This window comes from Garra rufa, chromosome 19, assembly GCF_049309525.1.
Source record: "Garra rufa chromosome 19, GarRuf1.0, whole genome shotgun sequence".
Taxonomy (NCBI): domain Eukaryota; kingdom Metazoa; phylum Chordata; class Actinopteri; order Cypriniformes; family Cyprinidae; genus Garra; species Garra rufa.
Genome location: NC_133379.1, coordinates 38,803,890 through 38,828,676, shown reverse-complemented (window position 1 = coordinate 38,828,676; position 24,787 = coordinate 38,803,890). Strand labels below are relative to the sequence as shown.

Sequence of the window (24,787 nt, the reverse complement as noted above, 5' to 3'; positions counted from 1 at the left end):
ACAAGAAATGAAGAAAAAAAAGAAAAGAGAAAAGAAAGGGTAAAAGAAAAAGACAGAAATGATTTTATAGAAAATAGAATAGAAAATAAAAGAAAGAAAAAGATATAAAGAACACAAAGAAATGAAAAGAAAGAAAATTAGATAAAATGAAATAGAAGGAAAAAAGCAAAAGTTAAAAAAGCAAAAGAAACAAAAAGGAAAAGAAATGAGAAACAGAAAAAAAAAAAAAAAAAAAAAAACCAAATTAAATAGAAGAAAAGAAAAAGGAAAAAAGAAGAAATGAAGAAAAGAAAAATCAAAAAGAAAAAGGGAAAAAACAAAAAAAGAGAAAATGTAAAAAAATAATGTAAGGAGTAGAAAAAGAAAAAATGAAAAAGAAAAACAAAATACATAAAACTAAAATAAAAATATTAATAAAATTAAATAGAAAATTAAATAAAATTAAAAAGAAATGAAAGAAAATAAAAGCAAAAGAAAGTTTAAAAAAACAAGAAAAGAAGAAAAGAAAATAATAAAAGAGAAAAAAAAAAACATGTGACCCTGGACCACAAAACCAGTCATAAGTGTAAATTTGTCGAAATTGAGATTCTTATGTCATCTGAAAGCTGAGTAAATAAGCTTTCCATTGATATATTGTTTGTTAAAATAGGACAATGTTTGTCTGAGATACAACTATTTGAAAACCTAGAATCTGAGGGTGCAAAAAAATCTAAATATTGAGAAAATCGCCTTAAAAGTTGTCCAAATGAAGTTCTCAGCAATGCATATTACTAATCAAAAATCAAGTTTTTATATATTTATGGTAGAAAATTTACAAAATATCTTCATAGAACATGATCTTTACTTAATATGCTAATGATTTTTGGCATAAAAGAAAAATCGATAATTTTGACACATACAATGTATTTTTGGCTATTGCTACAAATATACCCGTGCTACTTAAGACTGGTTTTGTGGTCCAGGGTCACATACATTTATATATAAAAAAAAAAAATTAAAATAAAAAATAAAATTGAGAAACAAAAAAAATTAAGAAAAAAAAAACGAGTAAACAGAAAAGAATAAGAAAGGAAAAATGAAAAAGAAATTCATCATGCACCTTCGACTGAATCAGATTCACAGCGGCTGCGGTGATGGGCAAACACCAGCAGAACGACGGCTTTACTGGAAAGACACCAGGTTTTGGCAAGACGGTGGCCTTGTAAACCTGCACCATGATTACTGTGCTTTGTGTTCTGTCTGAGACTCACGCAGATGAACTGCTCTGAAAACACGCACACACACAAACACACACTGCAGTAAACCGCCTTCAGTGTCCCCATACGGGACCATCTGTTAATACCTGAACCATGAAAACAGAAAAAACACCATACTTGATGTCAGGTCACGTTTACAGGCATAATCTGACCCCAGTGCATGATGCAAGACCCTGAAAACATGTTCTTACGTTAGTTCTCCATGCAAACCCTGACCTAATGCTGTTGCATTAAAGCTGAAGTGTTATTTTGGTGCCTCTAGTGGCAGCAGACAGAACTGCAGAAATAATGACTGATTTCAAACAGGTTTCCTGAAAAATGTGCATTAAATATAAAGCTCTCGCAATATTTCTGGACTTAAAATGAGGGATGTGTTGAAGTTCATCAAATAAAAGTAAGTATGTATGTAAGTAATGTATATAAATGTTAAGAATGATAGCAATAAAGAAAGAAAAAGTAAATTAGAGAAGAAAAGAAAACATGAAAAAGAAAAAAAGGAAAGAAAGAAATAAGTAGAGAATACAAAAAAGAAAAAGAAAAAGAAAGGAGTATGAAAAAATATATTATTAAAAGTAAATAAAATAGAAGAAAATAAATAAATAAAAACAAAATAAACAAAAATGTTAAGAATGATAGCAATTTCAAGAGATTTCAAGCTATTTGGAGATTTCAAAAAGAAAGAAAGAAAGAAAGAAAGAAAGAAAGAAAGAAAGAAAGAGTAAAATAAAGGAAAAGAAAAAATGAAAAAGAAAGGAAAGGAAAGGAGAAAGGAAAAATATTAAAATAAATAAAATAGAAGAAAATGAAATAAATAAACAGAAAAAAGGAATAGAGAAAGAACAAAACAAAGAAAAAAATCCCCCCCCCAAAAAAAATAATAAAAAAAAGAAAAGAAAAAAGAAATGAAAAATAAAATAAAATAAAATAAAAGATGAAAATAAAATTGGAAAAATTAATTAAGAAAGAAAGTAAGAGAAAGAAAGAAAAATGAAAAATAAGAAAAAGTAAGTTAGAGAAGAAAACAAAAATTCAAAAAGAAAACAAAAAAGGTAGGAAATAATACATAGAGAACATAAAAAAGAAAAAGAAAATAATTTAAAAGGAAAATGACGAAATAAAGTAAAAAAGAAAAGAAAGGAGAATGAAAAAAATAATATTATTAAAATTAAGTAAAATAGAATAAAATAAGATAAAGGAAAAAGAAATGAAAAAGAAAAGAAGAATGAATCAAAATAAAATAAAAGATGAAAATAAAATTGGAAAAAGTAAATTAAAATACATAAATGTCAAAAAAAGAAAGTAGGAAAGAAAGAAAGTAAAAAAGAAAAGGAGTATGAAAAAATATACTATTAAAATTAAATAAAATAGAAAAAAATAAATAGAAAAAGAAAATAGAAAATAGAAACGCAAATTAAATACATAAATGTCAAGAAAGAAAAATTAAGAAAAAAGAGAAAAGAAAAAGAAAATAGGATAAAAAAGAAAAAAGAAAATAATAGACAAAAATAAAATAAAGGAATGAAACTAAAATATAATAGATAAAAATACAATAAATGCAAATTAAAACAAATGTCAAGAAAGGAAGAAAATGAAAACAATAAAAGGAAAACAAAAAAGAATTTTGGCACATCTGGCAGCGAACAGAACTGCAAAAATAATGATTGATTTCAAACAGGTTTCCTCAAAAACTTGCATTAAGTACAGAGCACTTGCAATATAATCAGGCCTTGAAATGAGAGATGAGTTGATGTTAAAGAACACAACAGACGTTTGGCATTACAATCTCATTCAGGTTTATTTCGACTAATGCTGAATCTGCAGCGGTTGCGCCTGTGAAACCACCCCCAGCCGAAAGCCTCCGCTCTGGGTCGTGTTCCTCACACCTTCCCCTACCAACAGACGGAGGAAATTCCTGCCCCGGTTCCCATGACGACCCCCCACACGTCGGAAAAGATCCGCAGACGCAGCAGTCGGGAATATTAACGGGGTGGGAGACCGTCGCCGGCGTTATTAACCCGAATTTAAGTAGATTCTTATGAAACAAACGAGCGGGACGGGATCAGACCAGATCTGGAAATACTCGTCTAGACCTGCGCCTCGCAACAAATAGGTCGAAGCGGTAAACAACGGCGCTGCTTCATGTTCAAAGTGAAATGTGGGCCGTGAAGCAAAGCCGGCGGAGAAGCGCTGGGAAACCAGATCAAACTACAACCTAGAAAGAAGCTGGAGGTGTCTAGACAGAAACAGGGAGTGATAATTAGACGAGAAGAACGTAGGAGTGAATTAGGGATGAGAGGATCTGCTCTACAGTACAGACTAATGAGATTACACACACACACAGACACACAGAGAGAGAGAGGGGAATTCAGGTCAGATGTTAATGTGTGAACAACCTGAGTGTGTGGAACGCAGACGGATTTGAACAAATCCTACGCATACGAACACACACACACACCCACACACACTTCTAATCATCTACACAGACTGTGCATCATCAGCAAGGTTACACATATCAGTGTTGGCTAATATTAGTCTGATTATTTAGCACCATAACATGCATTAAAAAACAGCTATGCACACTACTGTTCAAAAGTTGGGTTTCAGATGCTTTTTGTGTGAAGAAATGAATATTTAAATTTAGCAAGGATCCACTAAATTGATCAAAGGTAATAGTAATAATGTTTCTTGAAGGTTCAGAAATGTTTCTTGAGCAGCAAATCAGCATATTAGAATGATATTTTATTTTATTTTGTGTTTATTTTATTTTTTTCACTAAGAAAAATGGTTTTCATATTTCATTTTTAGTTTTGGTACATCAAGTTAAATTAAATGGAAAAATGAAACGGTTGCATTTTATTATACTTTACATTATATCAGTTAATGTTTATTTCAACTAAATATTAAACTGTGGTGCATTTAAATAATATAAAAAATAAAATAAATAAATTTAATTAAATTAAACTTTTTTGCCGAGGCAACATATCTCATTTCCATTCAGTTTAACCTGATTCAAATAATAATAAAATTAAATAAAATTAAATAAATAAATAAGAAATTAAAAAATAATAAGAAAAAGAATACAAAAAAGGAAATAGCATAAAAAAGAAGAAAGATAAAAATAAAAATAAAGGAATAAAACAGAACAAAGGAGAAAGAAAAGAAAAATAAACTAAAACATAATAGACGAAAATACAATCTAAATTAAAATACATAAATGTCAAAAAAATAAAAAAGAAATGAAAGAAAAGAAAACGAGAAAGAAAAAATGAGAAAGGAAAAAGAAAAGATTATGTAAAATAAAAAAGGAGAAAAAATAAAATAAAATAAAAATTTTAAAATTTTAATTAACCTGATTTTAATTAACCAGTTTTACTGATTTTTTCAGTAAAACTGATAAAATGAAAATCAATTTTCATTAGATGAAATACATGTTAACTGACATAAAATAAAATAAAATAAAATATTAAAAAATAAAACTTTTTTGCCAAGGCAACATCTCATTTCCATTCGGTTTAACCTGATTCAAAAATAAAATAGAAAAGAAAAGAAAAAAAAGAAAAGGAAAAAAAATATTAAAGAAATATTCTTTTTGTCAAGGCAACATATCTCAAGTTTTATTTAGTTTAACTTGTACTAAAACTGAAACAAAAAAACATAGGCATATTAAAAAGAAACAAAACTTTTCAAATGACAAAAACACAACTAAAACTTAGTTAAATCAAAATGGACAAAAAAATTCTAAAATAAAAATGCAAAAAAATAAAAATATTGAAATATTAAAATAAACTATAATAGTTTCTCAATTATACTAAAACAGCAGTGCAAAAAAAAAAGGTTTTGAAATTCAGATCGAGTGCAGACGGATTTTTAACAAATCCTGCGCATACGACCGCATACGACCGCATACGAACACACACACACACACACACACACACACACACACACACACACACACACACACACACACACACACACACACACACACACACACACACACACACACACACACACACACACACACACACACACACACACACACACACACACCTTCTTCAGACTTAAAATGCTGCAGTAATTCAAGGCTCTTCTAATCATCTACACAGACTGTGCATCATCAGCAAGGTTACACATAAGCGTTGGCTAATATTAGTCTGATTACTTAACACCATAACATTCATTAAAACACAGCTACACACAATACTGTTCAAAAGTTGGGGGTCAGATGCTCTTTTTGTGAAGAAATTAATATTTATATTTAGCAAGGATCCACTAAATTGATCAAAGGGGATAGTAATACTCAGAAATGTTTCTTGAGCAGCAAATCAGCATATTAGAATGATATTTTATTTTATTTTATGTTTATTTCCACTAACAAAAATGGTTTTAATTTTTTATTTTAGTTTTGGTACATCAAGTTAAACTGAATGGAAATGAGATGTTGCCTTGCCAAAACATTTTAATTTTTTTTATATTCCATTTTATTTTACATTATATCAGATATAAAAAGTAATTACATTTTCATTAGTTGAAATAAATGTTAACGGGCATAAAATAAAATAATAAAATGTACTAAAATTAAATTAATAAAATAAAATATTAAAAAAAAAATCTTCTTTGCCAAGGTAACATATCTCATTTCCATTTAGTTGAACTTCATGTACTAAAACTGAAAAAAAAAAAGTTAACTGACATAATAAATAAATTAATAAAAAATAAATATTTAAAAAATTAAACTTTTTTTGCCAAGGCAACATATTTCATTTCCATTCAGTTTAACCTGATTCAGTAAAACTGAAAAAATAAAAATGATTTTCATTAGTTGAAATAAATTTTAGATGACATAAAATAAAATAAAATAAAATAAAATAAAATTCCATTTAGTTTAACTTGATGTACTAAAACTGGGAAAAAAAGAAAAAGAAAAACATTTTTTGATAGTTAAAATAAAATAAACATTAACTGGCATAACATCTAAAAAAAAACAATAAATAATAATAATAATAATAATAATAATAATAATAATTATTATTATTATTATTATTATTTAAAAAAGTAAACCTTTTTGCCAAGGCAAAATATCACATTTCCATTTAGTTTAACCTGATTCAGTAAAACTGAAAAAACATTAAAACCATTTTTCGTTAGTTGAAATAGAAAGGCAACATCTAATTTCCATTTAGTTTAACTTGATGTACTAAAACAACATTAACTGACATAATAAACAATAAAATAAAATAAAATTAAATTAAATTAAATTTTTAATTAACGTTAACTGGCATAAAAAATAATAATAATAATAATAATAATATTAAGGCAACATATCTAATTTCCATTTCGTTTAACTTGAGGTACTAAAACTGAAATAAAAAATTAAAACTATAGGTATATTAAAATGCAACAAAAACTTAAAAAAAAAAAAATAGAGACAAAAACAGAACAAAAAAATACTAAAATAAAAAAATATCAAAATATTATCAAAAACTATAATAGTTTCTCAGTTATACTAAAATAACATTGCAGAAAAAGTCAGTTTCAAAATTCAGATTGAGTGTACATGCATTGAGAAACAGACATGCATCCAGTTCCAGACAGTCATTAGTTATCCGGTGAGCGAGCCGTCTGTGTGCATACGTGCATGAGCGCCGTCTAATGATCAGCTAATGACTGTGATGTCAATACCGTCCAAACCAGAAAGAGGCAAACTTACGTCTCCATAGTTACAAGCCCTTGCACTCTCAAACAGAGGTCAGGGGTCAAAGGTCAGGGCGAGAGGGAGCAGCTTACAGTGAAAAGAAGAAGAAAAAAAACAAAAACAGGAACGGTCGGCATGGCAACAGTCAGGTAAGTCAAACAAACGAACAAATAGAGATTCATCTTCAAGGTGAATCAGACGCTCTGCAGACACAAAGTGAATCGTTTAGTGCTTCGCTGAGATTTGAACACGGTTTGACGCATTACCATCAGCTGGATCACATATTGGCTTTTGGAGGACGAGAAGCGATTCATGAAACGGCCGTCTGTAAACACTCCAGCTGCTGCTGCGACCATCAAAAGAGCTTTTAAACGGCAGAGATGAGACGACAATCACGCAGTCGTGAGGAGACAGATGGAGAATAAAAGCAGAGAGGAAAAGACGAGCTGAAAGTCTGTGTCTTTAGGGAGACTGTAAATGGGTCGTTTTCTGACCTGTATTAAGACACTGAGACATCCCATAATCACGGCAATGAGAGCAGCGCCCGCTGTCTGATCTCTTTGTACAGATCATGATTGTTAGAGTTAAAAGCAAAACTAAAACCATAAAATAAATTATTATTTTTTTATTTCAGATTTTATTTTATTTCATTTCACTTTATTCTTTTATTTTATATTTGTATTTTGTTTTATTTAAGAAGATTTTAGGAACGGGTTTTATCTTTTTATTTTATTTTAGATTTGATATTATTTTCTATTTTATTTCATTTCATTATATGAATAAATCAAATCAAATAAAACTAAGATAAAAACTAATGAATAAAATGTATAAATAATATTATAAATACATTTTATTAATAAATACAATAAATATATTTTTTAGGAATTTTGAAACTAATTCATAATATGTGACCCTGGACCACAAAACCAGTCTTAAGTCGCTGGAGTATATTTGTAGCAATAGCCAAAAATACATTGTGTATGGGTCAAAATTATTGATTTTTCTTTTATGTCAAAAATCATTAGGAAATTAAGTAAAGATCATGTTCCATTAAGATTTTTTGTAAAATTCCTACTGTAAACCTATCAAAATGTAATTTTTGATTAGTAATATGCATTGTTAAGAACTTAATTTGGACAACTTTAAAGGTGATTTTCTCAGTATTTTGATTTGTTTGCATCCTCAGATTCCAGATTTTCAAATAGATGTATCTCGGCCAAATATTGCCTATCCTAACAAACTATACATCAATAGAAAGCTTATTTATTGAGCTTTCATATGATGTATATATCTCAGTTTTGTAAAATTTAACCTTATGACTGGTTTTGTGGTCCAGGGTCACATATAAATAAAAACTATAGAAGTATCTTAATGCTACTGAAATGTGTAACATCCCAGCGCTGGTGGAAACCGCAGGGCATCTATGAGACTCAAAGGAACGTGACGAGACGCCACATATGTGCTGCAATTCTAATTAACACCGAGATCCATTAAACACAAACACATTTACACATTTATGTGCAAACACATCTAACACACATCATTAAATATGTGCTGCAAATGATGTCACATGTGTGCGTGGAAATCTCTCTTCATTACAATCACAGCTTACAACTCATTTCTATTTACCACAACTGCAGGCGAGAAGATTTTTACTGAATCACTCACATATAAATAAATACCTGAAAATATGTTTAATATTCAGTGAATATGGCCCAGAAGTTTCTACAGAAATTTCTCAGGCCTGTAGAAGATTTTAGGAATGTTTTATTTTATTTTAATTTAGAATTTATTTCATTTCATTTCATTTTATTATTTCATTGTATTTTTATTTTACTTTATTTTATTTTATTTAGGAAGATTTTAGGAATGTATTTTTATTTATTTATTTTTTATTTAACTTCAATTAACTTAAATTTCATTTTATTATTTTATTTTATATTTTTATTTTATTTTAAGAACACTTTTCTACCAGACTTTTTGCTACTACAGCTTTAGGAAAATATGTTAATGCACACTGATTATATGATCAGTTCGCACATTTCATTTCATTCCATTTCATTATTTTATTTTATTTTATATTTGTATTTTATTTTATATTTTTTATTTTATTTAAGAAGATTATAGGAAGGTGTTTTATTTTATTTTATTTTTATATTTCATTTAATTTCATTTCATTCCATTCCATTTCATTATTATATTTTATTTTATATTTGTATTTTATTTTATATTTTTTATTTTATTTAAGATTATAGGAAGGTGTTTTATTTTATTTGATTTTATTTTTATTTTATATTTTATTTCATTATCATTTTATTATTTCATTTTATTTTATTTTATATTTTTATTTAATTTAATTTCATTTAATTTTATTATTTTATTTTATATTTTTATTTTATTTAAGTAAATTTAAGGAATGTGTTTAATTTTTTAATTTAATTTTATTTTATATTAGATTTAATATTATATTTTATTTCATTTCATTTCATTATTTTATTTTATTTTATATTTTTTATTTTATTTAAGAAAATTTTAGGAATGTGTTTAATTTTATTTAATTTTATTTTATATTTTATTTTATTTCATTTCATTTTATTTTAGATTTAATATTATATTTTTTATTTCATTTCATTTTATTTCATTTCATTATTTTAGATTTTTTATTTTATTTAAGAAAATTTTAGGAATGTGTTTTATTATTTTATTTTATTTTATATTTTATAATTTTATTTCAATTTATTCTTTTATTTTATATTTTATTTCATTTCATTTCATTTTTATATTTTATTTTATAAAATATAAATAAAATATATTTTATTTATATTTTATTTTATAAAAAAATAAAAATAACTTATTTTTCTACCAGACTTTTTGTTATTACAGGGAAATTTTGTTATTTAGGAAAATATGTTAATGCACTCTTATATGATCATTTGGGCTTTGCTCACATGAAACAGGGAGAAAATGACTTCAATTTCATGTGTACATATCCATTTGATCAGACGTTATGAAAGCTCTGTATGTACAGACACACATCTGCATCTGTTCCCAAAGAATGAAGGAAATCCCATGGTGATAACAGTGACGGCAGACAAAAACAGTGTGTGTGCGAATGTTGTTTGTCTTATAAGATATGACAAAGGAAAGGCTCGCAAAATCACATGTAGTCTAAACTGGTGCTTGATAACTGCCGTTTGGGACATCCTTCCCATAAAACTCTGAGAAAGAGACAGAAAAACACAAAAACCGGAGCCCAATCGTGCCATTTTACGGAAGAAAAGGCGGTTCTGGGAAAACTGGCTCTGCGCGGGCTTCTTAATGCTGCTGCTGGGATAATGTGCTCAAAGTCCGCTTTCACAACAACAACAGCAGATGAAAGGCCAAAAAAAACACAAAGAACAAAACAAAATCGCTTCCATAAGTGGAATAATGACACCCAAAAGCCAAAGACACACACAGACTGAACAGATTCCCCAACAATCTCATTAAAGAACAGGAAAATAAAATAAAATAAAATACAATTTCAGAGGCATATTGTACCCTAAAATAAAATAAAATAAAATGCCAAAGAGACAAACAGACTGAACAGATTCCCCAGCATGACACAATAATTTCCTAAAAGAACAGGTCAGGAAAATAAAATAAAATAAATAAAATAAAATAAAATAAAATAAAATAAAATAAAATTTCAGAGGCATATTGTACCCTAAAATAAAATAAAATGCCAAAGAGACAAACAGACTGAACAGACTCCCCAACATGACACAATAATTTCCTAAAAGAACAGGTCAGGAAAATAAAATAAAATAAATAAAATAAAATAAAATTTCAGAGGCATATTGTACCCTAAAATAAAATAAAATGCCAAAGAGACAAACAGACTGAACAGACTCCCCAACATCACACAATAATTTCCTAAAAGAACAGGTCAGGAAAATAAAATAAAATAAATAAAATAAAATAAAATTTCAGAGGCATATTGTACCCTAAAATAAAATAAAATAAAATAAAATAAAATAAAATAAAATGCCAAAGAGACAAACAGACTGAACAGACTCCCCAAAATGACACAATAATTTCCTAAAAGAACAGGTCAGGAAAATAAAATAAATAAAATAAAATAAAATAAAATAAAATTTCAGAGGCATATTGTACCCTAAAATAAAATAAAATGCCAAAGAGACAAACAGACTGAACAGATTCCCCAACATGACACAATAATTTCCTAAAAGAACAGGTCAGGAAAATAAAATAAATAAAATAAAATAAAATAAAATAAAATTTCAGAGGCATATTGTACCCTAAAATAAAATAAAATGCCAAAGAGACAAACAGACTGAACAGATTCCCCAACATGACACAATAATTTCCTAAAAGAACAGGTCAGGAAAATAAAATAAAATAAAATAAAATAAAATAAAATAAAATAAAATAAAATAAAATAAAATAAAATAAAATAAAGAACTTATAAATACTTAATTGGAGCTGATGGCATATTAACAATAAATGAGTAGCAATAATAATATAGTCTGTACCAATAATTAATATAAAATGAATATTAAATAATGAAATAATATAAATTATATATTTTTATACTTTTTACTTATGAAAAGTAATTGATTAGTATGAATTTTATTTAAACATTAAATAAATTCTAAAGTTTCATCATGGTTTTGATGGCATTTTCATTGTTATTATTATTATTATGAATCATTACTATTAAACAAATAGTTTAATTGATTAGTATGAATTTTACTAGTTTAAATATTTTATATTTTTTATATATATACACACACGTTAATTATATATATATGACATATATTATATTATATATTTGATATATATTATATGTTTTTTAAATAATATAATAATGTATCATTTATATTTTTAAATTGGAAAAAGCCATTGATTATTAAGAATTTTATTTGCTTAAACAAGCTTTTTTATTCATTTTATTGTTGTTGCTGTTATTATTATTATTAATAACAAACAACTAGTTTAATTGATTAACATGAATTTTAAATATATTTTCATGTATTCAGCAAAATTAATATTTGATTACTACTGAATTTCATTTGATAAACTTTTGAATTCAAGATGGCACAAAGATGCTAAATCAAATGACTCTGGGTGTTTAAATATGTTCTCAAAAACTAGGAGCAAAGGTCGTAAACGCGACCGCAGTGCACTGTTTGTTTTGTTGTGGGCAGGTTTATGTGGAGTCATCATCGAGTGGAAGTGCGGTGGTGGAAACTACTGGAAGAGGGAGTGTGAGTGAAGATATTCAGCCAGACTGAGAGACAGATGGACAGACGAAGAGGAGTAGATGTGAATGGAAGGAGAGGGAGACACAAAGCAGGGCTGTGGGGCTTAATCAGGACAGCAGACAGCAGTCTGACCCATCCAGACACACAGCAGACATCTGCAAGGCTCCGGCCTCAGGCTGTTTGTGGAGCAAACACACACACTGAAGACTCCCCATCATCTCACACACACATCATTTACATCCCTATTGTCCCACACACCCTGCCCCCTCTCTAGGGAGCATCAGAGCAGGTTGGCTGCTGCCCTCTAGGGTCAAACCCACTGACCTAAATGACCTCCACAAACAGCCCCTCCCCCTTTCTTACAAGCCCCGCCCCCCTTTATGTCTGCTATGTGTCTTTATGTCTAGATGGACTGTCTGCAGTCTGGAGACACACATATACATATTTAGGCATGTCTTTTTGGAGATGGAGCACTAACAAAAGTCTAAGATCATGTCAAGTTTGCTGGTATTAACATCCAATGGTCCAATCAGAAGCTGAGGCCAAAGGAAGCATGAATTGGCAGGGCTCCCAAAGGAGCACATGTGCTCCTAATTTGAAACATTTTTAATAAAGGAATATATAAAAATATATATATTTTTATTTATATTATAATATTTTTATTTTGAAAAATAATATCATACTTGATTACGACTGATTTAAATAATTACTCATTTACTCATTACAAGTATTATTTTGCATTATTAGTGCTTATTTTATATTATTATATTTCAATCATTAATTGATAACTGTTTTGTATAATATTATTACTTTTTTATTATTATTAAATTAAAAGCAATAAATAATGATTATCATTACTATTTTTATTATTATTTAAGTAATGTAAAAAATGGTATTTTACATTTATGCATTTTCTATATTTACAAACAAAAGAAGGAAGTACACTAGTTTTTTAAATCTTCAGATAAGTTTTAATTTTAGTAATTGTTTGTGCTTTAATATTGTATGCAATTTTTAATATATATTTTTTCATATTTCTATTTAATTTTAGGCTTTTAGCATTTTTTGTACTTCAATTAAACCTTTTTTCAGTTATTTGCCAAGCTCAAGTGTTTTTTAAAGTTTAGTTAAATTTTTTAATATTAAAAAAATTATAAAAAGCAACAATAAATAAAAACTAAAAAATATAAATAAATTAAATACTATAACACTACACAAATAATCAGATTTCAAAAACTGAAATTGCCAAAAAAAAATCTAAATTCTAAATATAAAAACTCTTTAATTACAAAAAGTCAAACTAAATTAAAATAAATAAATAAATAAATAAAATATTAAATACTAAAGTATTATATAAATAATCAGATTTCAAAAGCTTGCTTGGCAACAAAAAACTAAAAATGTATTAACTGAAATTTCTTAAAAAAACAAAGCTAACTAGAATTATAAAAAAAACAAAAAATGACAAAAAGTAAAAAAAAAAAAATTATTCAATATTAAATGCAATACTATATAAATAACCTGATTTCAAAAGCTTGCTTGGCAACATTAAGTTTAAATTTAATGTACTAACTAAAATTTCTAAAATAAATAAATAAATGAATAAAGTTAAATAGAAATAACAAAATATAAATGACAAAAAACAAAACAATTAAAATATTAAATGCTACAATACTATATAAATAATTTTAGTAATTTAGTGTAATGTGTTTTAGTGTAAGTTTTTAGTTTATTTTTATTTTGTTTATTCAGTTTGTTATTTTAGTACTTCAACTTAAACTAAACAAAAGTCACAAATGTTGAATTTACATACAAGTTAAAATAATTTAAGTTTACTTTTTTTTTACATTTAATTTACACCATCTAAAACATATTTTAATATTAACAATATAAGTAAACATTATCATAATTCATTAAAAGAAAATCTTAAGTTAATTATGTCTTAAACATGCAGCAATCACATTTTGTTATAACATTTAAGACCTTCTGTTACATTAAATTTAAAAACAAACTAAATGTAAGACTAATGAATCAGTGTGAATCAGTAAATTGACTCACAGTGAACTGATTTAAGAACTGACTCACATAATCGGGCAGAGCGGTCCTGTCGTCTGCTCCCAAAGGCCCATGCAAGGACTGGGTCGCCTGCTCCAGAACTTTATTGTGCTTCTTTGACAGCAGAGCAAACAAACTGCAAGAGAAAGAGAGATTAGAGAGAGTTACAACCACAAAGTCTTTCATGAAATCATTTTTAGAGATCGTATTTGTCTCGTGTGTCACAGTATCAGCAAGAAATCAAAACAGCGTGTCACGGTGATGAACGATGCTGTCGAAGCACTGCTGCGTTTGTTTTGCACGACAGATTTTCAGACGTATAACTTCGTAATCTGCACATCTGAGAGACCAAGAGTCACAGCGGAGGAAATGCATTGAAAGGCATCGTAGGTGATGCTAAGACTGTTCATAAATATACTAAGACACCTTGTTTTAACAAAAATGGAAAGGCAGCATGACATGCATCCTTCCTGGAGGCAATTCCACAATGCATTTGCTCAGCTGGTAAAGATGGCAGAAAAAGCAAGAAAATTTGTATAATAAATGCACTTGCTTTTATTTATTTGTTTTTTAATTTTAGTATTTTTTGTAGTAATTTTCATAGATTTTTATTTTTATTTATTTTAAAATCTTGCTATTTTGGTTTAATTTATACTTTATCTTGTATAAATTAAATTGTTGCTTTAATATTATTTATATTATTATAGTACTGTTCATATTTTAAATTAGCTTTTATTTTTATATTTTCTGTTTAATTTTAATTTTTGTAATTTATTGTGCTTTTAATATTTTATGCATTTTCAGATATTTTCTATTTAGCTTTAATTTAAATTTAAATTTAAATTATGTTTTTTAATAGTTTTACTTTTAATGCCAAACTACTGAAACCAGTTTTATTTAATATTACATTATTATAGTATATATTCAGTTTTTTAATATATATTTTCAATTTTCAATGTCATTTTAATTTTAGCATAATGTTTTAGGTTTTTTTGCTGTTATTTTTTACACATTTTTGTTTTTTGAAATCTTGCTATTTAGGTTTAACTTATACTTGTGTTGCTTTAATATTATTATAGCATTATTCATATTTTAAATTAGCTTTTTTTATATTTTCAGATTAAATTTTAATTTTTTTTAATTTATTGTGCTTTTTTAATTTATTGTGCTTTTTAATATTTTATGCATTTTTAAATATTTAGCTTTCTTTTTATTAATATTTTTTAATAGTTTTACTTTTAAGTATTATTATATATTATTACATATTAATTTTAGCATAATTTCTTCTCTTTTTTTCCATTTTTTTGTAATTTTTATACAGTTTTGTTTTTGGAAATCTTGCCATTAAGGTTTAATTTATACTTAATCATATATATATATATATATATAGTAAATGTGTCATATTTAGTAAATGTGTCAACTAAAATGGCTTAAAAATAAAGCTAAATAAAATAAAATAAATTAATTAAATTAAATATTAAATACTACAATACTACATAAATAATCAGATTTCAAAAGCTTGCTTGGCAACATTAAGTTTAAATTGCATGTATTAATTAAACATTTTAAAATAACAATAAATAAAGCTAAATAGAAAAAATAAATAAAAATGACAAATTATACAATTATATTATTAAATGCTACAATACTATATAAATTATCAGATTTCGGCAAATTAGTAAAGTTCTAGTAATTATGTTGTTGTTTTTGTTATTTTTTTTTTTTTCCTAATAAAAATGTCAGTATACTTCTAGTTTTTAGTTTATTTTTTTAAGTTTATTCAATCTGTTATTTTAGAACTTCAACTTAAACTAAACCAAACAAAAATGACAAATGTTGAATTTGCAACCAGTTAAAATAAATTTAAAGTTTTTTAATATTTAATTTCAGCTTTATTTTAATTAACAAAAACATTTTTAATAGTTTTAGTTAATGGTAATAACCCTGACTGAGTCGAGTCACTGCTTGTCGCCGATTAGGATCCATGACGGCTATAACAGTCACAGGCCGTTTGTTGCTTTTGTAACTGTGCTCTGGTTTCTGAGCTCTTTAATGAAGCTTAGGTTTGTACAGTATGTAATTTGGGTCAGAGTTTTCTCTCAGGTCTGGGCATGAGGGCTGGATCAGAAAAACCTCCACACTTGACTTTCTCCAAGAACTTTTTCAAATTCAGCTTGACAGAAAATGGGTCACATTTTAGACAAAAGACGAGGACAGCATAATTTTCAGAAGCATTTCTGACTTGGTCTGGGAGTTAAAATAAACAACAGAAACCAGGCTAAAAGTTTCCTGAAACTTAATTTAATCAAAAGTCTCCGTCACGACTGAGTTGCCCAGTTCCAAATATGCCTGACATTAACCAGGGCTGTTATAGCTGAATAAAACTACTACAAATTGTTTTTTTTTTAATTGAAATAAATCTGAAATAACAAAGAAATATTAGATTTTGAAAATTAACTAATTAAATTAAAAAAAAAAAAAAGGTTTAAGTTCCAGTAAAAAAAAAATTAAAAAGAAAGCTAAATAGAAATATTTTGAAAAAAAAAAAAAAAAAAAAAAAAATAATAATAAAAATGACAAACCACAACAAAATTACTGACACCACTAAAATAAAAAACTACAAAAAATTGTAAAAAGCTAATTTAAAATGTATAAATAAATACTATAACAATATATAAATAATACTAAAATAACATGTTGTTAAACTAACAACACAACTTTCCAGTGTACATTAAACAAACAATAATGGCCAATACAGTTTCTTATTAATTAAACTGAACTATTTTATCCTTATTTTTTACTAATAGTGGTAGTAGTTGTTTAGTTTTATTGCCATGTCAGCATCCCATCTTAATTGCAATAATACAAGAGTTACATGAAAAAAATAAACAAAAATACAGCAGTTAAAATGATTTTTTTAAATTAACATATTAACAAAAATACTAAAATCTTTTCTGGTAAAATCTTACTAAACAAGTCCCTGAGTAAGCATACTTTTCTATTTGCTTTGCAACATGAAGTTAACTATATTTGGTTAACTATAATTGCTAAAACAAAAAAAAAAAAGTAAAGCTAATCAAAATATTTCAAATGACTGAAAATGACAAAGTAAAAATTTACTTAACTAAAATTGCTTAAAGGAAAAAAAGAAAGCTAAATATAAATATTAAAAAACCCAAAATATTACAAGAAGTGAAAATACAAATAAATTAAATAAAAAGAAAAAAATATATTAAAATACTAAATACTATAATACTATATAAACACTATATACATTTCAAAAGCTTGGTTGGCAACATTAAGTTAAAAATTTAACTAAAACTGCTCACACAAAAGAAAAAAATACTTATGCTAAAAAAATAAAAATAAAAATGACAACAAGTGAAAATAAATAAACAAAAAATAATACATTAAATATGACAACACCACAAAAACACAAAATAAAAAAAATACAGCAGTTAAACTGATACAAGATTTTTTTAAATGAATATATAATACAAATAATAAAATCTTTAATGGTAAAATATTACTAAACAAGTGATTAAGTTAAAAATGTACTAACTAAAATTGCTTAGAAAGGGAAAAAAGAAAGCTAAATAGAAAAAAAAATGACAAAAAGTGAAAATAAATATAAATAAATAAAAAGAAAGAAAAAATATATTAAAATATTAAATACTACAATGCTATATAAATTAAGCTTGCTTGGCAACATTAAGTTAAAAATTTTACTAAAACTGCTAAAACAAAATAAATAAATAAATAAATAAAGCTGTTCAGAAATATTTATATATATATATATATATATATATATATATATATATATATATATATATATATATATATTATTAAAAAGTTCCTGAGTGAGCACACTTTTCTACTTGTATTAAAACCGGGACAGTTCCTATATTTTCCACTACTGAAGGAAATACAAGCAGGACTTTTCCACTGAGCTTGACACAATGCATTCTGGGATTGTCCGATGATGTCTAGGTAGGCAGCCTACTAGGTCGTCATGTCGAAAGTCACAAATCATACTCGCATGCATACAGATACCCACATTAACACCTTTCTGACCTGGTTTCCAGCTAGTAAGTGTGTGCCATAATAGCCAGGCTGAGACGAGCCAATCAGACGCCTCGTATGTTAAAGGCAGAATTAAACATGAATCATGGGTAATAAGTTCCCTCACTATGGTGACCTTCAAATCCTTCCCGTCTGCCTGTGTGTGTGTGAGCGAAAGACAATGGAAGTGCTGCACATGTGGGGTGATGGAGAGCAGCAGGCATGATGGGAAGGATTAATGCGTCTCATACTGATGACCTCATCCATCACTAAAGGACGGCACATGCTTTGAGCTCTAACCGTATGAAGATGTCATATAACACACACACACACACACACACTTATTTTTCTTCATAACACTCTTATGATCCTTGAGTATGTTTGGAATTGCATACTATGTTAAGGATGGATGCAAAAAGAACAAAAAAAAAACTGTATCAGGCAGAGCAAATTCACTATTCATGATGCACAAAATTTTATTTTTCTGTTTTAATTTTTAAAACGAAAAACTAAAAATAATTTTTATTAACTTAAATAAAGCTGACATAAAATAAACTTACTTGCTTTGCAACACTAAGTTAAAATGCATTAACTAAAATTGCAAAAAAAGAAAAAAGGTAAATAGAAATCTAAAAAACTAAAATATTTCAAATATATATATATATATTAAAAAAATAAAAATGACAGTAAAATAAATACAAATAAAAACAACTGTATAAATAATCTGATTTCAAAAGCTTGCTTGGCAACATGAAGTTAAAAATGTATTAACTAAAACAGCTAAAATTAAATAAATAAATAAGATACAGCTAAATAGCAAATTTAAAACACCTAAGTGAAAATAGCTAAAAACTAAAATAAATAAATAAATAAAATATTACAATAGAAATATATTTAAAAAAATAAATAAAAAATGCAAAAAGTGAAAAAAAAAACAATATAACTATATAAATAAAAGCTAAATAGAATAAAAAAATGCTAAAAATAAATAAATTAAAAAAACAAAAATTTGTATAACAAAAAGAACTGAATAAAAACAGAAAAAAATAAACTACAAAAGTGAAAAATAAAAATGAAAAAAGTAAATATTAAATTTTAAACCTAAATTACTAAAACAAAAAAGCTAAATAAATATGTATGTAACAAAACTAAAAATGACAAAAAGTGTAAATAAATAAAAACTAAAAAAAGTTAACAAAGTTAAAAAGTATTAACAAAAATAAAAAAAGTAAACATAAATATTAATAAAAAAAGCCTAAAAATGATGAAAAATAAAAACTAAAATAAATACATAAAATATTAAACATTACAATACTATATAAATAATCAGATTTCAAAAGCTTGCTTGGCAACATTAAGTTAAAGATATATTACCAAAAAAAAAAGAAAAAGAAAAAGCTAAATAAAAATAAAATATTCTTAAAATGAATAAATAAAAACTAAAAAAGGTAAATAGAAATAATTTACTACAAATGACAAAAAGTGAAAATAAATTAAAAATGGAAAAAAAAAATACATTTTAAAATTTAATTGCTAAAACAAAAAAAAGATATATATATAGGTGTATGACTGATCGGGTTTTGGACAGAACTTGTGTGATTCTGTTGTTTTGGACACAGACTGAACATGAACATGTTCCCCAACATGACACAATCTCATGAAAGAACAGATCAGGGGCACACTATATGAAAAAATGAAATAAAATAAAGTAAAAAAATTAAATTAAATTAAATTAAAAACATTTTTTTTTACATTTTTAAATTAAATAAAAATAAATAAATAAAAAATTACAAGTAAAATAAAATAAAAATAAAATCTCAAATAAAATAAAAATTTAACCAGATTAAATATAAAATAAACTCTAAAAATAATAAAATTAAATAAAATATAAAAAATAATTCAATTCAATTTAATTAAAAGTCAAATAAAATACAAATTAATATATATAAAATAAAAATAAAAATGACAAAAAGTGTAAATAATTAATAGGTTATAGCATATTTAGTTTGTTTTTTAAGTACTAAATTATATTATATTATAATAATATTTTATTTCAAGTAATGCAAATTTTTGTTGTTGTTGTTATTTGATATTTGTTTTAGTTTTTTTGTTTGGTAATAATAAACCTGACACAAAAAAAACAGGCATAAAGTCATTGCTAGGGCATACTGTGCTTTTTTTAAGCATAAAATTATGCATCTGACCACTTAGTAAAGCACAACATCACACGTCCTTAAAAACACAGGATTTGAAAAATCATTCAAGCGCAAACACTGAAGTTTAAAGTATACGCAACAGAAACAGCGCTGCTCGCTTTAGCAAACACCACGCAAACAGGAAAACAAATCGGAACATAAATATTATTATCCCGCTCTGCTCTTATTATCAACCGTTTCCTCTGAAGCAAACAAGCAGCCCACAAACACGAAGCAGAGAGTCCACGTCGACGACAACGTCAAACATCCCACGGTGATTATTTGGTGAAGTCGCCGAGGACTCGTTGGGTCTGGGACTCTAGATTGATCTGTATTTATTTTGGGGTTCAGATGCGTGCAGGAAGGGCAGACAGCGGCGCTCAGAGTCTGTTTATACCAAATGCCATGTCACTGTGACCTACTGAGAGAGTCAGAGCACATTAAATGCCCGCTGGCACACACACAGAACTATCTGTCCGTCTGGCCTGGGTTTTGATCTGTCTGACACACACACAAACACACACACACACACACACACACACACACACACACACACACACACACGCTGTCTGGTACTTTCTGTCTAGCTAAATCTGTGTGTCTGTTACGCTCTGTCTGTTCACGGCCAGTTGAAGTGCTTCATTTGGTGTCTGTCGATTTCCCCGTCTCTTTTCTGTGGGTCTGTCTGGAGCAGGTGGCGTTCTCACTGTGCTAATGGGACGCGGCTGCACTTTGTCGACTCTTAAAGCCACTCGGAGCTAAAAATACCCTGTCTGTCTGTTCCAACGGGGTCCTTCAGTGCACCTGGGCTTTTAACAAACACACACACATATATACATATACATTTACATTTACATTTATTCATTTAGCAGACGCTTTTATCCAAAGCGACTTACAAATTGGGAATACAACAAGTGATTCATCCTAAGGAGGCAGATCAACATAGGAAGTGCTCAAAAATATTAGGCGTTGTTAGATGAGTACAGGCTAGAAAGGGAAGATCAAGAAAGAGAGGAGAACAAAGTTTTTTTTTTTATATTATTGAGTCAAATAGAGTCACATATACACACTGTTGCTGATAATATATGCAAGTGTGTTTTGAGATTAATCATGCTGGTCTATCAGATCAGGTGTATGACTGATCGGGTTTTGGACAGAACTTGTGTGGTTCTGTTGTTTTGGACACAGACTGAACATGAACATGTTCCCCAACATGACACAATCTCATGAAAGAACAGATCAGGGGCACACTATATGCAAAATGAAATAAAGTAAAAATTAAATTAAATTAAATTAAATTAAAAAAAATAAATTTACATTTTTTAATTAAATAAAATAAATAAATAAAAATTACAAGTCAAATAAAATAAAAATAAAATCTCAAATAAAATAAAAATTTAACCAGATTAAATATAAAATAAACTCTAAAAATAATAAAATTAAATAAAATATAAAAAATAATTCAATTCAATTTAATTAAAAGTCAAATAAAATAAAAATTAATTAAATAAAAAAAATTATAATAAAAAAGTTGATAAAATATAAATAACAAAAATACAATTAAATTAAATTAAAAGTAAAATTTTTTTTTTAAATTAGATTATTAAGTATTAAATAGAATACAATTATAACACATTTTATGTAAACTAAAATAAAAAATTTAATTAAAAAAATAATTACATTAAATAGAAGATATAGAATATAATAAAATTAAATAAAAAAATTAATTAAGTCAAATAAAATAAAAATTTAATTAAAATAAATACATTTATAAATAAATAAAATAATAATAATAAAAAAATTGATAAACTAAATTACCATCAAATTGAATTAAATTACATTAAATATAAAATAAAAACAATTAAATAAATAATACAAAATAAAATCTAAAATTTAATTATTTGTAAATAAATTAAATTAAAAAGTAAAAAATAAAATTTAATAAAAAAATAAATAAAATAAAATATCTACTATTAAATATTTAGTATTAATTATATGTTATATTTTAAGTCTATTTGAACTTAACTATTGAAAACACAAAATAACAAAGTCAAGAATAAATAAAACTATGGTTTATAGTTTTATATATATAAAATAGTTTATACTAGTAACTTACATTATTATCTAAACTTAAATATTAATGTTATCAATACATATATGTATGTATATAAAATATATGTAAAATGCCTGTATAAAACAACGATAATTTGTGCGGGAAAACCATTTAATTGTCATAAAAATATACATTAACATAAGTAGCTTTAAATGTAAATTAATTTATGCTACTTTTAAATAATATTCTAGAATTTAAATAAAAAATATTACTGTGTAATACAACAAAAAAATACAGTATCAATGCAAATAAAAAAAAAAAAACACTTGAAAGGTAAAATGTCTGGACAACTACAGTAACAGGAATTTGAGGGAAATGTGTTTTGCTATCATGAAAATAATGCCAAGAATATTTAAAATTGGTTTAGCTGGACATGCTCTTGTGAAATTCACCTTTTAATATTCAAAACCAGTAAAACGGACACTGATACCTATTCACACTTTGTTTGGGTGAACTACCCCTTTAAGAGGAATGCTTTATTTGAATCTTTAATGATAATAACAAACTGAGAATGTAAAACAGAAGATGAAAACAGAGGAAAATCGGGGAAAACACTCGCCTGAAGGTTCTCGTAAAAGTAACAGACTCATCAAACACATTTAAAATGCTTCGTCTGACAGCTTTAAGATCAAAACAATCAATGCTGCCTTGAAAATAACAATCAGAATCCATCTTCATCCCAATTAACGCCACTGATCTCAAACGCTCCACTGAGATTCACTCAAACGTCATGTCATAAATCCACAGCAGCTACATGAAGATCTCCTGGCTTTTTCTGAACATGCTAACAGGACTCAAGAGGTTAGGATGAGTTTCTGCTTCAGTCGATAACAGCTCTTTATCGGATAACAGTTTCTCAAACCTGAGGTTACTGGCTGTTCAGACTAAAACACCAGATCTCATCAAACCTCTGCAGAAAAAATACCAGTTACATACAATTTACATACAGTTCCTGAATACATATTATGTAAGTAATGATTATGCAACACTTTTTTTTGCTCTTGCGTATACACCTAATTGAAAATCTAATTTATTAATGTTTTATTAATGTGCAATAAAAAAATAATTAAAATGAATTCTAAAATAAAAATACAATTAATAGGGTTAAAATAAAATAAAATAAAAATTTAATTACATTAAATATAAAATAAAATATAAAATTAAAAGGGTTAACTAATTTTTATATTAACAATTAATATTTTTTAAATATCAATAGGAGTTCAAAAATATAGTGTATTATTAAATGTAATTAACTAAAACAATAAAAACGTTTTTGGTACTTGAAATAACTAACAAATAAAATAAAATAAATAATTAAAAAATTATAATAATAAAATACAGACATTAAAAAAAATTGTAAAAATAACAAAACCAGTCAAAATAGCTGGAAAATGTAACTAAAATTAAAATGGAAACATTTTAAATAGAAATATTTGTATATTAATTAATATTTGTCTAAATATCAAGAGTTCAAAAATATAAAAATTAAAACATCCAAAATATTGACAAAACTATAATTAAAATGTATATTTTTATACTAACAAGTAATATTTGTATAAATATAAAAAGTTCAAAAATATAGTGTATTTAAAAATGTTATTAAAACAATAAAACTATTTTTGGTACTTGAAATAACTAACAAATAAAATTAAATAAATAATTTTAAAAAATAATAATAAATCAAATACAGACATAAAAAAATGTAAAAATTACAAAACCAATAAAAATTGCTGAAAAATTGTAACAAATTAAAATGGAAACATTTTAAATGGAAATATTTGTATATTAATTAATATTTGTATAAATATCAAGAGTTCAAAAATATAGTGTTTAAAATATAATTTAAAAAAGCAAAAACATTTTTTGATACTTGAAATAACTTTAACAAAACTAAAATAAAATATAAAAATATGAAATATATTTTTTTTAAATGACAAAACCAAAGAAAATTACAGCTAAAATTAAAATATTTTTATACTAACAAGTAATATTTGTATAAATATCAAAAGTTCAAAAATATAGTGTATTTAAAATATAATTAAATGTAATTAACTAAAACAAAAACATTGTTGATAATTGAAATAACTCAAATTAACGAAAAATATAACTAAAATTTGTAACATTTGGAAACATTTTAAATGGAAATA

At 25.9% G+C, this 24,787-nt stretch overlaps 1 protein-coding gene across 1 annotated transcript in view; it reads right to left on the bottom strand.

Moving 5' to 3' along the window:
• The window catches only part of dym (dymeclin), an 85,008-nt gene that overhangs the window by 5,024 nt on the left and 55,197 nt on the right, over window positions 1-24,787 (bottom strand). Inside the window, exon 14 of the mRNA XM_073824059.1 lies at window positions 14,301-14,406. Coding sequence (XP_073680160.1) covers window positions 14,301-14,406 — 106 coding nt within the window. The remainder of the gene's footprint in view (window positions 1-14,300; window positions 14,407-24,787) is intronic.